The following is a 19,660-nucleotide window of genomic DNA, read 5'->3' as shown; positions in this document are numbered from 1 at the left end:
ACTCGGGTTTCACGCGCAGGAGTTAATCAACACACCCCGTCAATAATTCAGCAGCGGCGGTCGGGCTTGTTGCTGAAATCCCTTCTGCGTTTCACAGCCCCCGTTTCGCACCTACTTTTTTCCCCTTTACCGGTGTCCTTAATTACGCTGCTTCAGACCCGGCGTAGAGTTTCAGGTAGACACGGGGCAGAGACGCGCGAGCCTGTGAGAACACAGTGACACGTAAGATGGATCATCACCTCAACCTGCGACGGAGAGATGTACTTGAAGGATGGGCGCGAATACTGACGCTGTTTACTTGACAATTATGAAGCCTGGTCTTTGTCCGGTTTTTCTGACTCAGCTGAATACTTCTGCTTCGTCAAAAGGATAAAACGAAGTGGGTATTAATTATCTGGAGTTGCAAATTTCTTGGATTGGAATGTGGACGCGTAAAATGTGCTCGACATCAGCTGTTAGCATCATGTGCATCCTATTAGGTAAGTATGGGATAAAAAAATGATAAAAAAAAAAAAAAACGATTGCTCTCTTATTTATTTATGACTAATTTGCACAAACAACGGTTCAGTACTGGAGTTTTACAGAGACATTGTGCAATCAGTTTGATAAGATTTTTTTTTTTTTTATTATTTAACAAAATGAATTGCGTTTAAAAATAATGTTTGTTGATTCAATTCATTTCTCTCATTAATAGGTAGCACTTGCTTTTTTCTATTTGTTTATTTTAGACTGCAAATTTCTTAAATTTGTTTGATCCTTTGCACTCACTACCTTGCAAAACAAGAACTGCTTCGTTCAGTTAAAGTGAGCAGCTAAACTTATTTACCTTGCAAGACAGCCTTTTTTAGCATTAAATGTGTAAATGTTATAATTTAAAACCTAAATAGGTTCTTCTGGGAAACAACACAGGAAAAACAATTAAATGTAGTGATATGCATTATTTGTTGTGACTTAACAGTTTTCAGTAGAAAAAAAAACACCAGTAGTATAATAATCATCATGGTTTGAAAAAGTTTTCTTTTTCAAGTTATTTCTTCTTCTTTTTTACAGGGATCTTATGGGATGTCCAAAAAGTTAATTCACAACCCAAATGGATACAAAGAAAGCCTCAGCAGATTCCTGATGAAGCCCCCAACCTAGAGGAAGATATCCAGAAAGTTATTGATGAAATACACGCTCTGTCTAGTGACAATACAAATACACGCAGCTTCAGCACCTCATACACCGCGGGAGGTTTGGATTTGAATGCATATTATCGTGCCCTGAATGACCTATACGCTGTCTTTCAACCTCTGCTGAGGGACAGATTTGTAGATGACCTTCCCAAAACATTAGTTTGTATTCTGTCTGGCAGACGGGACTGTGGCCTGGAGGCAGAACTAACAAAAACAGTGTCGCTGGAGCTAGGAAAACCACTTCTGAATTTTGTGTCATCTCTGCGGTCAGAGACTTGCACTCCACTGAATCGTAACGCAGGATCAACCAGCTTTCTAAATGCCTATCTTCAGATTGGGGAATCCACAACAGCAGCATTTGATAGTTTTCAGAACACATTGTTTAATATTTTGTACAGTTTTCCTCTTTCTGGGGATTTGATGGACACAGTGAGAGGGCTGGCAGATGCAGCTGTGACGTATGTGTCAGACTTCATGGCCACTTTACTCCAAGTACCTTTGGACTATATCAAATTAGCACTACAGTTTGGTATTAGGATACCATCTTTAGATGGGAAAGAGACTTGTGAGCAAGGTAAAAACAATATTCCATATTAAAATATATACACATAGTCCCACATAGTTTTCTGCACTGCACTGTGTGATATGCAGTTAATTACTTGTACTTTACGTTTCGTTTTGTTGTTCTGCAGGAGATCTCAAGCAGCTCATTATGTGGTAAGTCATCACAAATATACACACATGAGCTCTCTTTAGGTTAGAGCTTCCTCACAGATCTTCTAAACCACAGTAGTAGGACTAAACATGGTTGATTTCCCATTGTTGTAATTAAAGCCATACCAGGCAAATAGGAGCATTTCACTAAAGCTTTAATTACTCAATTTTTTGCCACAGAAGAACTTGTAGGAATATTTTATTGCTGTGTTGAGTTTCATATTTTTATAACGAACAAGAGTTAACATTTTGTGAGGAAAATTGAAAGAGGGAAATACAAAAAAGGGGAAAGCACTTCACTTGTATTTCCAGAAATTATCAGTAAATGTCATTAAAAAACAAAAAGCATATACAGTGAAGGAACAATATTAAAACAATTGACTAAAAAACAAATAAATGAGCTAAAATAAAACCTGTTTGTGTGGCCTCAAGCAAATACAGTGCATCTTTGGTCTGAGAAGTCTTTTCAATTTCAGTTTACATTTTTTATTATCTTGGTGTATAGTAAAGGTGTCCTTTGTACTTTCAGGGGTATTAACAACAATGTGAGCTGGTCCTTTTCTACCTCCCTCATTGACATCCTTCTGGATATCTTCCTGGCTCCTGATCCACCTCTTTGTCCAGGACCAGAATGCTCAAATCCTCCCAGTGTCCCTTTACAACGCAGTGCCTCCAAAGCAACAGATGACACCAATATTAACCACGACATCCTGCTTAAGTGTGATCGCCACAATCTTGCCAGGATCAACGACACGCTGTGTGCTGACATCCTCGCAGGCTCCCGGGTGGCATCATCAACATCTGTGCCCACCTTTTGCCAGGAACTGAGCTCCCTCAGTGAAGACCAGATCGAGGGGGTGTGGAGCAACACATGTTCTGTCATGCAAGCACTGATGTCTCTGCTCCTCGGCGGGTCGTCTGACTGCCCACAGCCTCCGCCTGCAGTCACCCCTCCCTCTGATACTGCCCTCCCACCTCGTGCTGCACCTCCTCGAGTAGTTCGAGAAGCCTCCAACCTCAAACAGCTGGCCTGTAACTACAACACCTGGATAGAAAATGGGGTGGTGGACGCTGTCCTCGTGTCTTTGTGCAGTGATAATGAACGTGAGGAGTTTGTGCAGCAGGTGTGTAACAATGCTCTGCTGATGAGGAAACTGCTGACCGACCAGATGAACAGCTGGTTGTATGGGTACTGTGCCAACTCTTCTGCAGACTTGGGATACCTGGTGAGTCAGTTCTGTGTTTATGAACAGTGGATGGAGCAGCCTTCAGTTCCTGTGAACCCTTCCTTGCTGGAGTTCTGCATGACTTTGGATGGCCTCCGCCTCAAAGCGCTCATCTGTGAGCACACTGGGTTCTTCATGCTTTTATTCTCCAACCCTGAAAATGGATGGCTCATGCCTAACTGTACAGCACTGCCCTTTCTACCACCTTTCCTTGGCGAGGATTCATTGATGTCGCAGTCCTGCCGTTACTCTGAGTGGCATGATGTCATGCAAATTACCATAGATGTTTTGTCAGAGTGCATCCGTACAGATCACATTGGTTTTACCCAAGAGGTTTGCGCTAATAAAACTTTCCTGAACAGCCTCCTGCTCAGAAAGGAAAATGGTTGGCTCGAGAGCCACTGCGATGCTTCCCTGAATGCTATGCCTCCTACAACGCCTCCTACAATGACCCAGAGCTTCAGCATCGCCAACTGGTGTGATTACCACACATGGGAAGACCGATATGTTGACGATTCTGTGGTTGGCCTCTGTTGGCAGCATGATCAGCTGGCTTTTCAGAAGAATGTCTGCTGCAAAGCATCATTGTTTGAAAAGCTTGTACAAAACCCCCAGAACAAATGGCTGAAGTCTGTCTGCACGGACAAGGAAATGGAAGAAATTGATGTACTACCACAGGTTAGTAGCTTTCCATGACAGCAAATTTATGGTCATATACAAGAGCAAACATGCTGAAGATTAAAAAAAAAGTATTTGTTCTTCATTTGTTCTTATTTTTGCGGCCGTTTCTCCTGGAACCCTTTAGGGTACTACAGCATCTACAAAACAAGAAAATGTGTCAAACTGTTTAACCCCATTGTTGTTCTGATTATCTATTCTCTAGGTGTGCAAGTATTCAGAGTGGACCCGCCCTGTCATCGTTGACATGACCGAACTTGCTCTCTGTGCTGAGAAAGACCCACTTAACTTCACCTCTAAAGTCTGCTCCAATGAAACAGTCCTCAAGAACCTCCTGGTCAATCCGGACAACACCTGGTTAATACAGCACTGTGCCAATGATACTCACTCAGGGGTCTCTCCTGATGAAGAAGGAGGTGAAGGAGGAGGCGAAGGAGGAGGCCCCTCTGGATTTGACCCTACAGTGCAGTGCCAGTACTCCAGCTGGAGCATTTCTCTTCCTGATGTAGTTCTTCTCACGCTCTGCTGGGAGCACGACCAGACCAGTTTCATCTCCTCTATCTGCTCCGATGCTGGGCTTCTCCTTTTGCTTTCCAAGGAGCCTTCCAGCGCCTGGGTGAGCAGCATGTGTACCACCTACACTAACTACACAACCAGCAACAGCAGCTTCACTCCAGAGCCAGACCTCTGCCTTGCCCGAGAGCTGATGAGTCGGTTCAACTGGAGCTGCTCGGTTGACCTCACCTCCGCTTGCCAACCAGGGGCCGGTCGGAAGATGGCCCTCCAGATGATGGTGCGCTGCTGGGTGGAGAGTCTGAGGTCCAGGGTGGAGGATCTGCTGGCTCCATCTGTGTCTACAGTGTTGGAGCAGGCAGTCAGCACCACTGTAGTGATCCTGTTGGCTGTGGAGGAGCTCCAGAACACCTCACTGCATGTCACAGAGAACATAAGGCAGAATGTGTTGTCTTCCGTGGTTCAATATCTGGAGAGGGAAAACAACTTTGAGAAAAAGAGAGTCCTGCTGCAGTGCTTTGGGGTAAGTAGCTTAATGATCATTTATATGTTGTGGTTTCAGGTCCTCAAACACCACAGTAATTAAAACTATTCTTGCCAGTGATATACTGAAATTAAGACGCTATTTACTTCAGCTGGTCATGGATCAGAAATGAGAAGTATAGTTCAGTCTCTTTGCATTATGTTGTGTGTGTTTTAGTTACACATCATTTATAGTATACACTATACATTCAAAGCAGTCAGTTAAACACTTTGAAAGGCACAAATTATGGAGGTTTAGAGTGAACATAGCCAGAGGCACCCCTCATTTTCACTTTATAATGTTATACTTGTTTGTACCTGATGAATAAACAGAATTATGTTCTATTGATGATGCAGTATATTTAATGGATTTCATACAAACCTATTTACGGAATAAATTGGTAAATATTCTGAACCTCTATCTTTAATTCATAAAGACTCAATCTTTTAATTCATTGACTTCAATTACCATTAGCGTCATTATATGGAAGCTGACCTGCAGAGTAGGACCTACTCACAGCTGGTGTACAGTTACACTCTTGTCATCGATAGTGACATAATGAATCCTTCACTAGGTGTAATCTCTACAGGCTTACACTTGATTTGACAATCTCAGTATTGGGGCCTCTCCCAGATCAGATGATACCATTAGGATCTATGTTAGAGGTGTTTAATCCCTCTGTGTGTGTGTGCATGTGTGTGTGTGTGTGTGTGTGTGTGTGTGTGTGTGTGTGTGTGTGTGTGTGTGTGTGTGTGTGTGTGTGTGTGTGTGTGTGTGTGTGTGTGTGTGTGTTTGTGTGTGTGTGTGGTTCCTTTTCATAGAGAGTGTTAACCAGCTTGATGCAGACAGCAAGAGGTGTGACCAGAGATGAATCCTCTCTCATTAAGGTGAGTTACACCAAGCCTCAAATATTATTGTCCGGATTTTTTTCTGGGGATGTTTGACTTCAAACACTTCTTTTTCAGACCAATACTGATATCAGTACTCTCCTTTGAGTAACTAACAGTGACTGATCATTTTGAACAAAGACAACACAGTCACTCTGCAATTAAGTCCAAAATAAAACACAAACAACTCTCATTTTATGTTTAACAAAAGTCCAAAATACGAATAATAACTGTCGTAGTTTTAGTAATTTTTGAAAAAAAAAATACTGAAATGCACAATAAAATTATTCAACTATAAAGTCTCCCTGGTTCATTCATGTTGTCTGAACAGGACCTGATGCACATTTGCCATGGTATCAAGCCGCAGCAATGTAGTGACAACTACTGGCAGGAGGACTTACTCTGTGGAAGACTTTTTGCCTTGAGTATTGACTCCTGGTATCAGCAGCCTTGGCGAGTAGCCATGCCTTGAAATAAGGCTGGTATCAGCAAGTTACCGATAGCAGTACTCACCCATTCCTAATTTTCATTAAACACTTTAGACACTAATGGTCCCCCGAGGTTGAATCATATGGACTCTGTTAGTCCTCTGATTATTACTCTTGAGCAGCCAGTGAGCCAGAGTTTTACCTTTTTATTACAGTTTTTCTTGTTGTTTATTTCTTATATCAGTTTGTTGTGGTCCTCATTGATCCTTAAAAGCCATAACTTACTGAGTTGATCCCTTGAATTTGCCCTTTGAGTTAACATGAAGAGGGATTTAAGGTTTAAAGACCACTTTTCACTTACAACAGAATTATGTAACTGCAAGTTACTTCACAGGTCATATTGCGTCCTTCACAAACAACAAAAATAACTTTGATGATCACCGTAATTTTCCTTGAGCAACATTGTACATTGGTTCATGATCAAATATCCAAAGTCTTTAAATTTCTACAGCCTCAGCAATAACTAACATGCAGCCCTCACTATCTAAATCTAAATCTAAAATGCTCTAACTAAACTCTAACTAAAAACAGTCTAATACAGCTTACAGACCAGCTGTAGAGGCTTATTTTTATTCCAATCTTTTATTTTTCGTTTCTCATTAGATGTCTCATTTTTTTGTTTTGTGTGTCCAGGAATACTTCAGAATACCACTGAGTAGACTGAGGTCTGTGCTGAGTTCAGCTCACAACACCACCGTTAGACTCATCCTTCAGTACTACAGCAGAAACAAGGACACTCAGCAGGTGAGATAAAACAGTGATTTAAATAGCTGAAAAACACATATCAATCATATCAAGCGACATTTATTGTTTCTTAGTGTTATTGTTGGGTATTTGTTACAGCCATACACTTTCTGGCCAATCTCACCTATTTTAATGACATAATAAAATGGTATTATGTTCTTGCGAAATTATTTTTTTGATTCCCAGTTACCTGACAAGTACCTGTCCACCATGGTGTCAGTGCTGTTCCAGACACACCTGGTAAAAGATGATGGTCTCTTCCCTGAGCTGGCCCCACTTCTGGCTGCAGCCACACCTGCTGACATCCAAGCGTTGCCACCATTGCAGAAAAACATCAACGTGTAAGCAAGAGTGTCAGCTATAAACAATTTTTTTTTTATTAGCATGCTGCTTTTTGAGAGTGTTGTTAATGATTCCAACCAAACAGTTTTATATGCCTTTTAACTTATTATCTGAATCCTGCTAGCCCAAGAAAATATATTACCTTTACAAGCCCCTATGGTCTGTCTAATTTTTGATGTTCCTAAATTCACAATGAATTGATTAATTTAAATTAGTTGTTTTTCTCTAACAGCACTTTCCCTTTTAAAGATAAACTACATATTGGCTTTGATTGGCATACACTGTACAGGGGTTGATTTTTTTTTTTTTTAACTCGGCAGTTCGGAAGATGTTAAGATCATGGGCTCGCCCAATCAGAGGTCACTCAGGTCACGTGACTGATGGCTATATAGCTGTACTTGAAGCCCCTGTCACTTTCTATATGGTTGCAATTGCCAATTTGCTTCAAAATCTGTTTCAGAAACAGACAGGTGACGGTGGGGAGACTATGTCCATTAATTATAGTCTATGGTCCTGACAAACCCAGGTTCAAATTAAAACAGTGAAAAGATCCCCACAAAAGATGTCTGTGTTGGTAGAAATGCACACAGTACCTGGGAATTTACCGCATGGGTATAAGAGCATAAAATAAACTTCTTAACTATCTGTCAAATACCTGGAAGGGTTAAGGACTCTTCCCACAGGGAAAGAGATCCTATTATGTATTATATGTCTGTTTAAATCAAAGTGAATAGCATGCTCTGCTATGTGTCGCATCTATTGAGTATTTAGTAAACAACATGATTTATTCACTGTGTCACGAGAGTGCTGTTTCCTTTCCTGTATATGCCATGCTCCTGTCTGAACAAAGCACAGGTGTAAGACGTGAAGTGATGTGTTATTGCACCCGGAGGTGTCAGAAGCATGCATTATACATTGAAAGTAAAGGAAACTAATTCCCGGACTAGATTACGTTCTAGGACTTGTTCTGTGTTTGGGTATTTTCCACCCACTAAATAATGAGTCAGTAAACGCCGAAAACAGAACGAGAAGAAGTCAGCCTGCCGTCATGACTCTTATGTAGCTACAGCCTCTGGCCCCTCTAGCTCTGTCTTTGTCTTTATTTTCTGTTTATGAAAACTGTTCATGTAAAATGTAACAATCTGTGCTGAACAGTGAGCCCTAAATCACTGCAACATTTAACCGGAAAAACCCTGAACTTGAACAGGGTTATATTCAAAATAATCAAAGCAAAACTGTGACTTGTTTCGAAATGCCCACTTAACTCCTGTGAATATATTTCCTCTTTTTATTTAAGTACATTTCAGTAACTCTGTTTCAAAAAAAATGTTCCATGACATCTGTACATTAAATATGTGTCTAAAGCCAGCTGGTAGTTAGCGCAGGTCAAGAGTGTGACTGGAAATATGGTAAAACTGACAGCTTTTTTCTGTGTAAGACAGTAACAGAGAAAACTCTTACGTATTGTCATCCTTTAATGTTTTTAGATATTTTAAATATTAATTTTTGAACTGCAGAGGTGCTTGTTAGCTCTTAATAACCTTTAATAATAACAGAGTCGAATAAGCTTTTAGCCCATGTCCCTAGCTACTTGTACCCAGTCTTTTGTCTTTCTAAATGTACACCACCTTCACTCAACAGGTTTAATGAAACATTTTTTTTTCTAGAAGAGAGACCATCAACAGGAACTTGGAACACATGACTCTGGAGCAGAGACGAGCTTTTGGCTTGTGGTACAGCAAAGTTATGTCCCCCTCCGACATCAGCAGAGGTCAACAGTCACTCATAAGGGACACCGGAAACCTGATCGCCTACCTCCCCTTCCACAACTTCCAACACCTCTCACCTGCTCAGGTAACAGCTCTCTGAGCTCTGACACCTGGCTGGGAAACCTGAGAAGCCAAGCATCTTTCAGTATGGTCGGCCTCAGGGTGCATCAGAGCTAGCTGTCACACACTGGTTAAGAAGCACAGGCAGCCTCTTCCCTCCCCGTCAGCACCATCCTGTGTCATATGCTGCTAGCTGACATCAATAAGTAAAGACAGGAACTCATAAATAATGAGTGGTCATCAGATAAAGCCACCTAAGCTTTTAACTCTCAACCATGGAGTCTTAGAGAAAACAAGAAATTCGTATATCTGCCTCTGGTTTTTCCACCCTCTAGGTTTTTGCGTGGATCAGATAAAGAAGGTGCTTGTAAATATTTTGTTACCTTTGGAAAAAACAAGGCTAGCCCTCCCTATAATTTAGTTTTTATAATGCTGAATGAATCTAAAAGATAGAGTATATATATCACTTGTAAAATGATCTGTAAACTATAAACTCTTTCCTACTATTTGATGCAATTAATTAATTACAGTCGGATGAACAGACAGCTTCATTATTTCTTTCTCACACTTTGTGATCATTTGTAGAAACAAGTGAATCAATGAAAACAAACTCAAATGTATTAAGAGTCACAGGTTGTAACATTATGTCTGTTTGTAGATGTTGGACGGTCTGGAAGTGCTGCAAAGAAACCCCCTTACTCCTTCAAAGCAGAAATTCATCTCTCACAGCCTCATCAGCAGTTACAGGAACCTGACTGCTCAGGATTTCACCAGGTGGAGATAACAATCAAACTTCTCCGTTTGAACTGTTTATAAGATACTGGCTCAGTTTCCTGTTATAATGCAGTACTATTTTGAGGCTTACATTAATATAATAATACTACAAGACATTACTTTCCATAAGGTGCTTATCAAGCTGTTCATCATCTGCTTCCTGGTGAGATTAAAATGTGTTTATAATTGCAGGTTAGGTAATCTCTCCTGCCAGGCAGACCCAGAGGACCTCCTTGTGTACAAAGACACTGAGGTCTTCAGTATAATCCAAGACATTGTTCTTAACTGCACTCGAGAGGGACTGAGCATGCCTAGCCAGATGGTAGGCACAAAAAAGTTGATTTGTGGTTCCTGTATAATTTTTCCTACATGTGTTTTCACCTAGCAGTTCAAATTAAATGAAATGTTTAATACAATTGATGTCTCTGTGTTTGCTGTGAACCCTCAATCCAGGTCTCTAGTGTGTTACTGAACAGTTCAGACTTAGCGGTCCCGTCTTCGCTCAGTTCTGCTCGACTGGTGGAGCTTGCCCATCTTCTGCCCCTGCTCGGTGTTCCCTTTCTGCAGGATCTCACATCGTCCCAGCTGCTGCCTGTTCTACCAGCCCTCAGCTCTATTTCATTCAGCCCTGCGCAGGTAGAGGAGTGTAGTCAACCTGTAACGTACATTTGATGTTTCAGAAATCATCCTCTATAACCAGACTTTATTTCCCAGACAACACAGTTTGTTCACTTGTGAGTTAATCCTTTAGTGTAAACTAAGCTTCAGGTGTTGCTGAGTAGGAGGTTTAGTCAGTCCTTTCACTGGACTCTGTTGCACATGGTTGGTTTTGCTGGCAGCTGGCGGGGCTAGTGGCCCTGAGGAACAGCTGACAGGCAAGTCAGTCTTCAGCACACTGATCCCTGTAGTGTGATAGCTCATGAAGTAAAGATCTGAGTTTAACTTACCCTCAGCTATAATCTGAGTTGAAGCCTTTTACTTTCATCTCAGCCACACAGCTGTTGTCTGTCTTATCTGCCACTGTGCACCTTGAGATGTATTTCTTTCCAAACCTATAAACAGTTTGGCAGGTCTATCCTTGAAAGTGTTATTTAAGACGTTTGAACTTTGCTTAAAATTAGTGTAGTTGGTTTTAATTGTAATTAAGCATCACAGTTTTGTTTTTCAAAATTCCCACCGGAATGTAATTTAATGTAATTCATTGTGTATATAATTCATTTGCTGCTTTTCTGTATGTTTTCAGGCTTCCATTATCATAGACACGCTGTCAACAAGTAATGCAGTAAGTTATTCTTAAAATACACAACAATGTGAATTAAGTTAAGAGATGTTTATTGTGTTTTCATGACATGATCTCCACATCTTCGTCCCTCTGGCCAGCTCATCACTACAGATCAACTGAACCGGCTCGGCTCCCTCATTGTGGGTCTGAGGACTGAAGACTTGTTGACCGTCACCTCTGACAGGCTGCTGTCATCTTTGCCTGCCATCGCACAGTACACAATAAACCTCAGCCCACCACAAGCTAATGCTATCTCCACCAAGCTCTGGGTAAATTACACACACTTCTTTATTTGTCACATAAAAGAAAAGAAAATTGAAACATATGTACAAAAAAAATCGATATTTAATAAATTGGCATAAAATTAATTTGTAATATCATAGTTCTGGCAGCATTGAGCATTGGGTAGTGTATAAAATGCAGTCAAAAGAGCAACACTTTCTTATTTACCCTACTTACCTACTTATGTGCTCTTTTTGAGCAGGGCTTTCCAGAGGTGGTGGGATGGCTGGACACTGTAGAGCTTTTGCTCTACGCCACACCTCTTATCAGTGTTCTGCCCAGGACCCATCTGCTTGTTAACAAAACAACCACTGTGTCCACGAAATCATGGAACACACAGCAGGTATGTCCCAACAGTTAGCTAGTAGGTTGGCAAGTAAATTGGAAAAAGTTTTCTTTTTTATGACGCAACAAGCTCATTCGCCAGGTCCATCTACAGGGTTCTTTGGTTGATCAAACTACTCAATTAAAATGGTTTTAAAAACATACAGTATTCATTATTTCAGATAGGTAAAGATGAAACATTTTGGTGATCTGGTACACAAGACTATGAATTAAGGATAGAGAAATGTTTGCCTTTCTATCCCGGAAACAAAAATACAAATTCTTAAAAAAAGCTTCAAGGTCTTAAGTCCATGGTTCATCTTTTGTGATCTCATGATCTCTTTGTGCTTCGTCTGATTAGAAATGCTTCCCTAGTTTGGCTTGATAAGGTGTGTATGACACTGTCTTAATAAGCTGCTAAATTATTAAGTGAAGAGGTACAAGCAATGCGTCATCTTCAGCGACACTGTGAATGGACCCACCTGTGAATACTAACACAAACAAACCCTCTCATTGTATCAGATTGCCCTTTCCACGACACACAAAACTGTGACAAAAAGCAGCCCACAACATGCACAAATATTACTGAAACAATACAAAATGACTTTTCTTCTACCACTCTCTCCCCAGGCCAAAGCAATTTCCAAAGAGGTGTTTTACAACAAAACAGACCGCATCAGCCGAGACCTTCTGTAAGTACAAGTTCTCTGTCCTCAGTCTTTGTCCTTGAGAAATTGCTGTTATATTTCACCCTCTGTAAAACTGTGTTTTTCAGATTTTTATTTTTAAATGATTTCACACTTGTCCCTTTTTTGACTAGGAGCCTAGGAACAGTGGCTCAGGGTGTGAGCTGTAAAGTCTTACAGGGATATTTCCAGGCAGATCCATCACCCTCTGCTGTGAGAAAAATCCTGCTCCTTCTCAGACAGCAGCCCAGTCTTCTTCACACCTCACTGGTACACTTTGTTTGATTGATGCCCTACTGTCTTTATTGTTGTGATAAATGCTGTTATCTTTATACCTTTTGTCATTTGTAATTGATCTTCCGGACAGAAAAGGTGTGTGATTGAGGAGCTATACCAGTTTGAGTTCTTCTCTGAGCTGCTAAAAGATCTTGGAACTGAGATTGCCCTCTCCATGCCGTAAGTACTCATTCCCTCGCAATAAAGATATTAGTCTTGGATAGAGGGGTGATGTAAGTTAACCTCCCATTAATTAGTCCAATGATTATATAAATCATTTACATTATTGAACAAATCAAAATAATTGCAGGGAAATGATTGTCTCATTATGAAAAAAATGGAACTGAATATTAGAAATTAGAAAGAAAGAGATCAAATGTCTTTGTTCATGGATGTAATTCAGTATTGGCCCACAACATTTTTTTCTTATACCCCTCCCAATGTGTGTTTATTGCTTGCAGGGTGAGCACCATTAAGAAGTTTCCTACAGATATGATGGACACTCTCAGGAGGATGATTATTAAGGACCCTCTGCACTTCCTTCGGCTTTCAAGGACTAAACAGGCACTGCTGGTTGACAAAATGGTTCAGAGGATGGTGAGAAGAGCTACACTGCAACGTCTCCTGTTGAATGAAACTTAATGAAACTGAATCAATAGAAATCTTGATCTTGCATCTTGACCCACATTTTGTTATTGTGTAAGACTCTCTCTCAGCAGGGAATGTACTCAGGGGTGTTCACTGAGGAGGAGTTTCATTCCCTGAGCATCATGGCCCCGTTTGTGGCAGATGAAGTTTTCATTCAGCTCGACCGCAGCTTCTTCACTGAGAGTCTGGATTACCTCCAGGGGCTGTGCTACAGCAGAAGCAAAATGGACATTGTGGCCCGTATCTTACAAGATCCTGCAGCTTTTGGGTAACGAACATCAAATTTTATAAGATTTTCAGTGTTGAAGGCAAGAAGGTTGAATCTCTTGTTTTACATTATTCAACAATCTGTTATACCGTAGCAGAAAGATTTAAGGAACCATCCAAAAAATGTGTTACATTTTTAAAATTGAAATTCAGTCCAAAAAAAATACGTAGTGAAAAGTCCTTTACATACCATGTTCTATGTAAATTAGGCTTATTGTAAACAGTCTTGTGTAGTGTTGAGGACAAATAATTCAACAAATGATTTCTCTTGAGAAGAAAGAGCAAATTCAGGAAATAAGCTTTATAGGCTTTAAAATTTACTTTTACAGACTTTGGAGCATTTATTTGAAATGTTTTTTCATTTTATTTATTTTCATGTAAATTTACTTACATTGATGTTTTTATGGCAGGTTGTATATTATCAAAATATTGAAACAAAAAAAAATCATAAAAAGATGGAAATAGAATGAAATTTTTCCTTCTCTTTGCTCACAGTCCAACCAAAAACTGGAATAAGACCACAGTTAATCAGGTGGACCGCTTCCTCTTCTTCCTGCCCAAGGCTAAACTGAAGGAGATCCCTCTGGTGAGTTCACTGCTGTATTCTCACAGATTCACCTGATGTCCAGAATTCCACACTGAGATGTTTGGATTGCCACTCGATCCCGTGGCGGGTTAGGCCAACAAAGGCTGTAAATAAACCCTCAGGTGTCACATCTCCAGCAGGTGTCAGGATCAGGTGGTGAAGTTCCTCGGCAAACCACTGATGTGTGTCTGTGTGTGTCTGTGTGTGTTTGTTTGTGTGTATTCCCTTAGGCACTCATGACTGTGGGTGTTATAGAGAAGCTGTTCATGAGCCAGCGGCAATGGGAACACAGCAGTGTGGGGGCCCACTGCTTGGATGAGAACGAGAGGAGGACAGTTTTTGAGAGGCAGCAGTTTGTTCTTCAGTTTTTCCTTGGCTTCCTCAAAATAAGCCCATCGTCACGTGAGCATCATTTTGGTTTCTAAAATATCAGACTTAATAAACCTAAAGGGACTTCTAAGGGGCTACAGCATAAAATAATAGGTGCCAGAACAGTAATTGTGGCTATAACAGGACTTTGATCCTTTGTTTCTTAGTCTACAGCAACTCATGATTAGATTCAGTGTGTTTACATTCTTTTCCAGCCGCTCCTATGATTCCTACCTGTGAGATCCTGCACACCACAGCTCCCTCTGTCTGGACTTCCGGCAGTCTGACCAACATGTCTTTATCAGCCTTCTCCAACTGTCTGGAGCTGATGGGCCAGGACCCATTTCTTGCATCCTACCAGCGCAGCGAGGTGCTAAAGAGAGTCAAAAAGGTGAGAATCACTGTTTTCCACCCTAATGAAGTGAGCAATCTTTGTTATTAGTCCCGGTTTCATCCTGTATTTTCTGCCTTATCTTCACATGCTTCTTGTTGACTCACTTGACCCAATATGTGTGTGTGTTTTTGCACAGATATATGGCTCAGTATCCAACTTCACCCAGTCTGTAATTGCACAGCTGGGTGGGATAGCGACAGAGCTCACTGTGGAAGAGCTGAGCAGCCTCAATTTGACAGAGCGAAGAAGCATTGCTGCTTTAGGTGCTAGCAGTACCTGGAACAAAAGACAGGTAGCTCTTTGCTTAATTTAAAAACATTTTGTTTACTCCGTAACATATTGGAACAACACCCTTCTTTCCAAGATTCTCTTTTAGAAAGACCCTCTAAAGACCAAATCTTGTTTTTATGGTGAAAAAAAAGAACAATTGAAAACAGTAACAACTGTCTCATGAAATAAAAGGAGGTAGGCTGCAACTTTCAGCACTTTTAAAATAAAATAACGTTTTCGACATATTGAATTGTCACCAATCAAAACAAAAAAATGGTCTCATTAAGCACTTCCTGCATCAGTATTTAAACATTTAAATCAAACAACCTGCAGCCTATGGGGTGGTAAAAAACTTAAAAGCGCCTTATAAGACAATCTATTTGTGTTTGCCACCTCTGATTACTAACAGTGACACAATATTTCCGGACAGTTTAAAGTTTTTCAGTTTTTTTCCCACTGCGTTTAGGGATGGGTACTTAATTAGGTACTTTTATGGGCACCAACCGAATTCTGTCAAAAGTACCGGGTATCGATTCTTAAACGCATCCTTGTGACTGTGAGGGAGTAGAATAGTTTACGATTTTCCATGCTGGACATGAACACAACAAGGTTATGTACTGAAGAATAAATATGTTGAATTGAAAAAATGAGATTTTATTATTAAACAGATTAATATTTATTACCACAGAAACACACAAAAAGTACTGAAACTTGGTAACGTTGAGTTCCAATACCGATTGCCAGGTTCCAGGCATTGGTACAGTATCGTGTCAGATGTGAAAGGTACCCATCCCTTTCTGCATTCATTATTATCTTCAATAAAAGCCCCATAGTCCTCAGTTATAAGTCAACTTGTCTACCTAGGCTGGTCACAATATGTATCTATCTTTCATTTCCCTGCCCAATTTTTTTAACTTAAATGCCTGGAATTTTTATTGGCAAGTATACCATTTATTAGTGTCCCCCATTCACCATGGATGATATGGAAGCCAAAAGTTGGAAGCAAACCTCTTTTCTTATCCTTTGTCCATCCTGGTTAGATCAACGACTTAATGACAGAAACACATCAGAATCAGAATACTCAATGTGATCTAAAGGCATTATACACAACAGCTTATACACAACACAAACAACTAGAAAGTTTGGTCAACTTCTCAATAAATAATAAAACCATCCTGTGATAAGCAATTCTGCAAGCCTGCTGTATCAGACTGTCTTTAACCAGGCCACACCTACAGATATGAGTAATGGGTGTATGATGAAAAATAATGCCTGGATCATAACTCTTGTTTCTGTCCCAGCTGGCTGTACTGTTTAGCGTCATCTTGAACTCCACAAAGCAAAGTCCCAGCCAACTTGACTCCAGTACACTGGTAGCCATGGGACACATAATCTGTGGAGCTAAAATCACAGAGATCAATTTGTTCAATGCTGTAGAGTTCAGGTGAGCAGATATTTCTCTTTCATTTGCACATTCTGTCTCTGATTGTTTGACATTGGACTGTGATTACAAGTTTCCCTCCCATCTGCTCGGTGCTGTGTCTCTCCCTGCTGGCTGCAGTAAGGCGGTGCTCTGGCTGGGTCAGCTGAGGTTATCCTGCTCTGAGGAGCAGCTGCTGGCTTTTGTTGGGCTGCTGAGTCACAGCCTTGCTTTTGGACCCATAAGTTCATGGGGAACTGATGTGTTCCTTGAGATAGGAGTCCTTGCAGGTATTAGTTTATATTATTTAACATTAAGCAATAAATTATTTTTTCTTAGCTTGTTATAGCTTGTTATACCATTGTCAATGGTAGTACAAAAGAAGAGTCAATTCTTTGTCACAGTCCAGCACAAATATCTCTCGCTTATACATCTGTCAAATCCCAAGTGTGGTCACAATTAAGTGTTCTTCAACACCCTCAAATGTATTCCTTTCCCTCGTTTTTATATTAATGGAAGCATTTTGTGTGTCTCCACTCTTTTATTATCATTTTGAACATTTTACAGCAGGCCTCCCAGACATGGCCATGTCAGCATTGGTGAAAGAGCAAATTGAAGGCATTATACCTGTGGCTATTTCAATGATACCAGCTGACAAGTTTGCTGTAAGTTAATCATTAAAACTACAAAATTGTCTGAATGATCCAAATTTTAAGTGGGAGTCATTACAGTTTGTTAACAGGATCCAGAATGTGTTAATCTTTGCTTGTACTCGTCCATTTTAGTCTTTGTTGCTTCTCATCTCTCTTTCTTCCCGCTTGTTATATTTCTTGAAGGTGGTGTTTGACCACAAACACATCAGCATGTTCTCTTATGAGCAGGCGGCTTCTGTGACCCAGGATCAGCTGTCTGAAATGTCAGTCGTTCAGAGGACAGCTCTTGATCTGGTGCTAACTCCCTGGGAAGCACGCCCTGTGGACTTCAGAGGTGAGCCATTGAAATAATTGACAGGCTCACCTGGTCACTACGAAAGAGGGGACAACACCATTGCTTATTTAACCAGATTAAATATTTTCAGTTTGAGCAGGACAATACTATGAGCAAGTTGTAAGCATACATTATTGGGCAGAAACAGTGGCAAGATCATGTAGGTTTTCTCTCCAAAGTTTTCTGTTTTAATATTTGGCTATATTAACTAATTATGATTTATTCCCAAATCATAATACAATGATTTTTTTTTTCAAAACACCTTTATTTTCTATGTTGTTCAGCAGGATATCCAAAAAGCAAAACATAAATGCATACAAACATCTTTGAATATAAATAAATCATTGTCACACCCTAAAATTATGGAGGTGACATAGTATTTGCACCTGTAAAGTGAAATATTAAGGTAAAACAGAAAAACAATCATATTAATACTCTGTGAAAGTCTGTTAATTTTTGGGCTCTTACATCTAAGCTTTACAGAAGCCTTTAGTACAGTGAGATATGATCACATCCCTTAAACACAAAGTGGAATTAGCATTTAAGTTTAGATTCATTTTATTGTCACAAAACTTTGGTTAGAGTAGTTAGGATTGTGATATTTGGATGCACTACAAGGACATAATCGGGGAATTGTTACCGGCTTTAATTGCCTCATAAGTCGATATGTGTGTCTGATGAAACCAGTCTGGTGGATCCTGAGCTTTGAGGGAGGGAACAGTTAAGATTTCAGAGCCTGTGATGAAGTACTCAGAAAAGTGTTACAAGAGTTTTGTGCTGTGATATACAAATAATGTGCAGGGATCGTGTTTTGCATGGCTCTACATTTGTGACCATTTCGCTGTGCTTCTGTAGGAAAGTCACAGGGGTTGGCGCTAAACCACAGTCCTCTGTGTCTCATACTGGGACTGCTGATGCTGCTGATTGCCCTGCACTGCCCTGCCCTGATCTGCCCGGCAACATGACCCCAGTCACCCCTGCTGGATCAGGAGGCACCTCCTAATCTAAATAACTAAGCTCAAATTTATCTGTGCAATACAAAGAAGCACTTCCTAATGTCTTTCTGTCTACCTGTTAAATAAGATTGTTATTTATTTTGTATAACCATCACTTTTTAAACATCAACATTCAGCACTGAAAAAGTAAAACCAACAGTTAAACTCAGTTTTCCTACTTTCTGCCTCTGTCTGTCTCAAAACTGAATGAACCTCTCATTCTCCCTTATATCCTACTAAGGGATGTGAAGCCATACCCAGATAAGCAATACAACAATACAGCTTTTATGAAAAAAAAATAGATGTTGTTTAAATATCTACAGTTATATGTTTGTATTCAAAGTTATATATTTTCATGAAAGGCTCATTATTTTTGTCAGAAAAAATGCTCTTAGTGTTTGCTACATTTATACTTGTGCTTTGAGTTTCAGTGATAAGATAAAAGGTATTAATTGCTCATAAAGACCTGATTGTATTACTGTTGGTCATCTGCAGTGTATTTTTGCAGTGAGTTTTGTATTGTCGTGCAAACTTTTTGTGTGTAATAAATATAACCATGTTACTATACTGAACTGCTCTGCAGTGGATAGCCTTTTTATTGTTTATTTCTACTATATCTTTATTATTTTAACTAAACGTTGCTTACAACAGTTGAGCTAAAATTGTTCGGGTCAAAGGTCAAACAAAGCTGTCTAAGTTGTCTCGTGTTTGTGCTCATGATGTTGTTTTATATGTGCCTCTGGACGTGCAGAGATGTACACAATGAGCTGGACAGCCTGGGGTCATTTTAACTCAGGTAGCAGGGACAAATCAAAGAAGTGGTAGAGGTGACTTGGGCCCCACTTGAAATCTGATTGGCTACCCCAGATGGCACCCCAAAATTACCTGAACTATGCTGCAGCAGACTGCTAGCTTTCTTTCAACTTCAATTGGAAAGAGTTCAAAGAGTTAAAAATATATTTCAAAACTCTCATTTTGAAT

General features: G+C 40.1%; 1 protein-coding gene across 1 annotated transcript; it reads left to right on the top strand.

Moving 5' to 3' along the window:
• Positions 1-463: 463 nt before the first annotated feature.
• strc1 (stereocilin 1) lies at positions 464-18,934 on the top strand. The gene is made up of 29 exons (XM_074666516.1): positions 464-479; positions 1,051-1,749; positions 1,868-1,892; positions 2,419-3,793; positions 3,999-4,829; positions 5,651-5,716; positions 6,838-6,948; positions 7,135-7,289; positions 8,958-9,144; positions 9,778-9,893; positions 10,086-10,215; positions 10,347-10,529; positions 11,137-11,175; positions 11,274-11,444; positions 11,660-11,800; positions 12,412-12,473; positions 12,602-12,737; positions 12,835-12,923; positions 13,205-13,340; positions 13,463-13,659; positions 14,154-14,244; positions 14,475-14,646; positions 14,829-15,004; positions 15,144-15,299; positions 16,579-16,721; positions 16,839-16,987; positions 17,265-17,362; positions 17,534-17,684; positions 18,540-18,934. The coding sequence occupies exons 1-29, from the start codon at positions 464-466 to the stop codon at positions 18,647-18,649; spliced, it is 6,111 nt and encodes a 2,036-aa protein (XP_074522617.1). The 3' UTR covers positions 18,650-18,934.
• The last annotated feature ends 726 nt before the right edge of the window (positions 18,935-19,660 follow it).

This window comes from Halichoeres trimaculatus, unplaced genomic scaffold (assembly GCF_033239565.1).
Source record: "Halichoeres trimaculatus isolate MK-OKI-2021-1 unplaced genomic scaffold, fHalTri1.1 fHalTri1_scaffold_3, whole genome shotgun sequence".
NCBI lineage: Eukaryota > Metazoa > Chordata > Actinopteri > Labriformes > Labridae > Halichoeres > Halichoeres trimaculatus.
Note: the sequence above shows the minus strand (reverse complement) of the source record. Positions and strands in the feature narration are given on the sequence as shown.